The sequence below is a fragment of the Fukomys damarensis genome, unplaced genomic scaffold, assembly GCF_012274545.1.
Source record: "Fukomys damarensis isolate Sample0158 unplaced genomic scaffold, DMR_v1.0_HiC HiC_scaffold_38, whole genome shotgun sequence".
Taxonomy (NCBI): Eukaryota; Metazoa; Chordata; class Mammalia; order Rodentia; family Bathyergidae; genus Fukomys; species Fukomys damarensis.
This window is the reverse complement of record NW_022900950.1, coordinates 15,281,552-15,288,126: the sequence shown is the minus strand read 5'-3', so window position 1 is coordinate 15,288,126 and position 6,575 is coordinate 15,281,552. Positions and strand designations below refer to the sequence as shown.

Genomic DNA, 6,575 nt, shown 5'->3' with positions numbered 1-6,575 from the left:
AAATTCGAGCCTAACCTGGGTAATTTAGAACTGAGATGCTGTCTCAAAAAAAAAAAAAAAAAGGAATCAATGTCTAATATTAATATCTAACTATATATCTTAATTCCCCACAGTGAACACAATGAATGTACTTATATATCACAACTTTTACTTAAAACATGAAAAAAATACTAAGTAACTTCATCATGGTGATTCTTATCTATAATCCTAGCTACTGAAGCAGGAGAATCACAAGTTCAAGACCAAAAAAATTTGTAAAGTCTACCTAATTTCGAGTTATGTATATTACCTTTTCCAGTTTAACTGGAAGATTATAAAAGTTATAAAAATGTATTTTATAAGTTTTGGTTCTCAAAGAGATGTATATTTATACATGGCAGTGACTCTTCAAAATTTCATTTTTTGATTTTCATTATTCATTAATTGCCTACCCTTTATAATAACTAAGAAATGAGTTAAGTAATTTGTTACTTAAATTCTAATTTTTTTAATCTACCTTGCTTAGAATTCAAGATGGATTTATCATTTTTCGGTGGTGGAAAATGTATAATCCAAAGCAGAAGCAACATGGTAAGTTTTCATTTTTTCATCTGTTAAATTAAATCAGAACTTTAATTTATGGATAATTAAATATTCCACATCTTACAGATATTTTAAAAGCTGTGGAGTTTACAGAACTCTGGTCTTATTTATGCTGGGTTGAAAATTGCCAGCTTTCCTGTTGTCTGCTTAAGTTCAGTTACTTAGCCTGCTATTCATTCAGGATTATCCTCAGTGTGATCTTTAGCCTTTCCTCCTGTCATCTCTGTTGAGTCTATGCTGTACTTGAAATAGGCTCCCTAGCATGCTCATCTTTCTAAAACCACTTGTGCTCTTCAGCTTTTTGACTTTATTTATATCTCTACCTGACACTTACTAATTCTCACTATCAAGTTGTGGCAAGCTTCAACAGAAAAGAGATGGTGCTGACACCAGATTATCTTATGGGTTTGTTTTTTATTATCAGGGCCTTACCTTTTGTCATGTGAGTTTTTTCCCTAATCTTCTTCTGTGCTACTGCCCCTACTGCCCTAACAGTCCTACACTATGTTAACTGTACCAGTGGCTTCAAGGACAGTAGTTGCTGTCTTTATTTTCTACAATACTGCTTCTTAAACTTTTTTTCTCAGGAACCCTTTCTATTCATCTAAATAATTGAGAACTCCAAGGAGCTTTTATATGTAGGGGTTCTATCTATTTATTTTTACTGCATTAGAAATTAAGCCAGATAATTTTAGAACTTTTTTCATTAAGAATATTGATAAACTATTATATATTAAAGATAGTTTGAGACACGTATCTAAAGCAAAAGAAAGTAAAGAAATGAATAGCATTATTTTATAGTTTACAAATCTCTTTAATATTTGGTTTAATAGATGACTAAAGTCTTACTGATATTTTTGTAAATCTGATGAAGTACCATATTCTACAGTGTTTGGAAAACCTCCACTGTCCACTCATGGCAGAATGATTGTGATAAATTCAAATATCTTAATACAATAATATTATATATATAGTTTTTACCTGGTCTTGAGATTCCCCATAGATCATCAGATCATGTTTTGAAACTATTATTCTAGGAGATTATTGGTGGGACCTGGAAGTTTAGAGTCAGAGGAGGATGAACCCTTACATCTTTTTCTAGCTAAGAGATTATGTGTGTTTCTGCTACTCCATGTCGAGATTCTGAGTATATTTTTTTGTTTGTCTGTCTTACGGTGCTGAGGATGTAAAGACTTATGTGCTAAACATGGGCTCTGCCACTGAGCTGTCCCATCAGCCCCTGTGTCAAGATTCTGAAATGATTAGGTTTTGTTATACAACTTTGGAGCTTTTCGATTAAGCGTTGGTTTGATATTTGTGTGTGGAGGGGTGGATGTGTCTATGTGTGTGTGTATTTGTGTTTAGATTCACCTCGGCATCTCACCATAATTTATTTATAACTTTATTCTTCAACAAAATAGATTTAAAATTTGAAAAGTTTCTCAACTTACCTGAATCAACGTTACTTCATTTTTTTTTTCATAAGTTACTTTAGATTTTACTATTATTTTACTCTTAGTCTTTTTCTTTCTTTTCCCCTTGCCCCTATAGTCCTCCTTTCATCCCTTTATATTATATATAATGTACTTTTCCTTTGTGAGGCTGGCATGAATAAGTCAATATTTGACATCTGTAGAATTAAAGGAATCAGAATGCTTAGAAATTAGAATAATGGTCAAACTTCATGTCTGGAAAAACTGTTGTAATAGCTACAGTTGTTTGTTAGATAAGTTTGAACAGAGATGTTTTATTATATGATAAAGTATCTGAGGGCCTTTGATATGGCCTTTTGCCATTTCTCATCTGTTATGTAGAACGATTATGTGTTATTAATAGTCTCAAGTATATCACTTTAGAATATAAGTTGTTAAACCATCATTAACTTCTCTTCACAATGCTATAAGCATTCTAATGGACAAAACATTGTTTAGATAGGTCAGTATGTTAATGTATGGGAAAGTTTAAATTTTGTCTTTTCATACATATGAATAAATCCTAAATTTTGAGTCATTCTCTACTATTACCTGTGTTAAATTTTGTGGGGAAAATATTCCTGATTGCTATATGTTTTTTATTTGGCTGTCAGCCATAAAGGTAGCATTAAAGTAAATATACCTCCCAGAATTTATTACATAGGACAGCTAAAACTCATTCCTTAGAATCAAGTCCTTTTGCTTTCATTCCCAGCTTACATTAATTTAGCTGCAAGCAGGCCTAATATTTCTTCTGAATTAATTTGTAAAGTCTTTGTAGTATGTTCCTGAGAGGCGGATTTACTTTAGGAATGCATTTCCTGCTCCGTGTTATGCTTTTCATAATCTTGCAGACTGTTCACTAGAGGATTGACTCTTTTGACTTAGTCTTTTTTCATGTTTAGTTAACATAAGCTATATTATTAACAAAATTACCATAATGCATAAACAAAAGCTTTTTTTTTGTTCATAAGAGTTGTGATCAAAAAATAAAGTCTATGCTTACATTTTAAAATTATAGTAAAAGACACATTTCCATTATCTCCCCTCCCCCCAGTATTCTCCCTTTCTTTGAAAACACTTATTCCATTGTTCTTGCCACTTTCTGAAGCTGTTCTGGAGGTCTTTTTTTTTTGTGAGAGTTTTTAGTTGTGTTGTTGTTGTGGCTGCCTCAATGTCCTGAATCATTCAAAAACATTCTCTTTCATGGTCATTTTGACTTTGGGGAAGATTCAGAAATTGCACATTGCCAAAGTTGGTGAATAAAGTGGATGAGGACATATGTGATGTTTTTACAAACTTGTCTTTCTGTTGATTGACACTCAGCAGCAGCAGTCACTAAGAAACTCACTAGTCAGGAAGAGATTTTAGAATAAGGATGAATAGGCTGCAAACAAAACTTTTGAGACAAACTGGACAATATTATAACATAACAATATTTAACTATATTCACCAGCACAACCTTATAGTCTAGATATTATTTTTTGTTGATTAAGGGCATGTCCATGTTTTTTTTGTTGTTTTGTTTTGTTTTGGGTACCGGAGATTGAACTCGGGTCCTTGCACTTGCAAGGCAGGACACCGAACAGCTGAGCTAAATCTCCGGCGCCTGTCCACACTTTGAAAGTTAATTAAGCAGTACTAATAGATGTTGATAATTCTTGGTGGAAGATTTAGACAACTCAGTGGAGTATGTGCCTGGATAGATAGCTAGCCACATAGCCTTCCAAGGAGGTGAACTAAGGGTTTTCAGTGGGTAGGGCCAAGATTTTTATTAAGAAGTCTTTACAGTTGCCCTGTTAGAAGAAAAAAGTGATGATCAAGTGCCAAAAATCTAGGCCATATGGCTTAGTTGGGATAATTTTAGCCAGGAGTACATTCGGATTTGCTAATTATTCCTGTAGTCCTTAAAAAAAAAAGATGTATTTGAGCCAGGTGTGGTGGCACACATCACACACTCAGGAGGCTGAAGCAGGAGGATTGCTGTGAGTTCGAGACCAGCCTGGGCTACATAATGAGTTCCAGGTCAGTCTCAACTACATAGTGAGACCCTATCTTTAAAAAGAAAAAAAAAACCTGAGTTGTTTACCATAAAATTTGTTGAAAAATTTTCTAGAGTTTAAGAAGCCGTTGATCTGCTATAGATGATTGTTGGGTGAAGGTTAGGTATCAGAAATCTTTATTTTTACAATAGTCGATTGTAAGGCATTAGTTTGGAAAATAAATTGCCATGACTCTCAACATGTGATAATATAGTACTTAAATCTGAATAGTCATGCAGCTTTCTTATCTAGAAAGATTTCTTTGAGTAAGAAGTGAAAGGATCATGGTAAAGTATGCCTCTTTCTGTTATTTTATTAGAAGTTTTAGCTTAGTATGCTCTAGTACTTTATCTAAATCCTATCTGTTAGATTAAATAAAAGACACGGAAAAGTTTTTAAAATGCCAGTAGACTATTTTGTCTTGTAAGGCAGTACTAATTCAGAGTATTATGAAGTGTTGGCAGCACTTTTGCATGTTTGATATTTTTTTTAATTACAGGTAACATATTTCCCATTACACAGTTAAATAACTTTTTCCTTATTTTTCTTCGAAAAACACGACATCTCAGTGAGCTGTTTGGTTAGGAGGTTTGAGTTATTCTATAACATTCATTTATATTTTCTCTATAAATTTAACCCTTAAGTTGTGATTTTTTTTGTGTGTGTCTATAGCTTTTATGTATTTGGTATTTTATTAAGATGTTTTAAGGGGATCATAGTTCATGAATGGTACCATCCTTGATTGTAAAGACTATGGGAAAATTTCTGCTTTAATCAAGAATAGAGTAATTTTAATATAGAGATGAGACTTAAGAGAACCAATTAAGTGTTCTTAAATTACTCAGAAAGTGGTACTTTGACTCCAGTATTATTAGATTGAATAAAACCTAGAAACTGTTTTCAAAATTCCCTGGAGAGGAAAATATCTTTGAGAAATCTAGTGCCTATATCTATATATCTATATATCTATATCTATATATATGTGTGTGTGTGTGTGTGTATATATATATATATATATCTATATATCTATATATCTATATGTATATATGTTTTTTTGTTTTTTTGTTTTTTGTACCAGGGATTGAATTCAGGACCTTGCACTTGTGAAGGCAGGAGGTAGTACCACTGAGCTAAATCTCTGGCACAAGAATTTAATGATCTTGAGTACTTCATTTCATATTTGATGATTGATCAGTTTGTCATGCAGTATTAAACGTGGCTTATTTGGATGTTTCTGTTTTTAGGAATTAATGACATTAATTTTTTCTTTGAAATAGTCACTGTATGCATTGATATAATTGACAAAAAATTTTATTTTAATGATATAATTGACAATGTGAAATAGGGAGAAAAGTGCTAAAGGTGTAGGGAAAGTGGAAAGGGTAGAGGAAAGGTAATAAGGGAAAAGAAAAAAATATGAGAAAATGAGAAAATGGAAATAAAGTGTTTGTAAATGGGGAGGGTAGGAGGGGGTGAAGGGAGGGCAGGGATAAGGGGAAAACATGAGAACCAAGACCTGTCATGTAAAGGTCCAAATAGTGAATGTAACTGTACTGTATACCTAAAATGTACCAATAAGCTCAATGAAAGAAAAAATAATTTTATGTTAAAGAATCTGTATGTAGACACTTGGGTTTCATTGTACTTTTTGGTAGTTGGGTGACCTTGGGCTCCCAATTGCCAGGATTTTGAGGATTAAAGGAGATTATGTGAATAGAGTGCCAAGAATAGTGTCTTAGTTACTTTTCTTGTTGCTGAGACAAAATACTAGATACCTACAAGAGACAGGAGGAAAGGTTTATTTAGCTCATGGTTTATAGACGTTTCTGTCCATAATCGCCTGGTTCCAAGACAGAGTGGCATGACACACAGGCATCGCAGAGGAGAAACAGTTCATGATGGGCAGAAGCTAGAAAAGCAAGGAAGGGATGACAGCAGCTCTTTCTATCCCTTATATCTTTTCCAGGCTACCTAACCCTTAAGGCAGGTAGCACTCATACTCTTTTTTTTTTTTTTTTTTTTTTTAAGAGTGGCATGACACAGGCATCGCAGAGGAGAAACAGTTCATGATGGGCAGAAGCTAGAAAAGCAAGGAAGGGATGACAGCAGCTCTTTCTATCCCTTATATCTTTTCCAGGCTACCTAACCCTTAAGGCAGGTAGCACTCTCAAAATATGTATCTTTTCCTATGAATGAATCTATTCTCTCGCTCTTTATGGCTGAGTAATATTCCATTTTATAGAAAAACCACAACTTCTTTATCCAGTTTCCAACGGATGGGCAAATAGGTTGTTTCCAAGATTTAGCTATTTTAAAATGTGCCGCTATAAACATGGGTGCACATACTTCTCTGTGATATGATTCTTTTAGTTCTCTTGGAAAGATACCCAACAGAGGGATGGCTGGGTCAAATGGAACCTCCAGTCCAAGCTCTTTGAGGTATCTCCATATTGATTTCCATAGTGGTTGCACTAGTCTG

The 6,575-nt window shown here is 33.6% G+C and overlaps 1 protein-coding gene across 7 annotated transcripts in view; it reads left to right on the top strand.

Annotated features, from left to right (window-relative positions):
- Kiaa1109 (KIAA1109 ortholog) overlaps positions 1–6,575 on the top strand; it is a 213,952-nt gene that overhangs the window by 22,419 nt on the left and 184,958 nt on the right. For all 7 annotated transcript variants that reach the window (XM_010611104.2, XM_033760040.1, XM_010611092.2 and 4 more), the window contains exon 6: positions 506–570. In XM_010611104.2, coding sequence (XP_010609406.1) covers positions 506–570 — 65 coding nt within the window. The remainder of the gene's footprint in view (positions 1–505; positions 571–6,575) is intronic.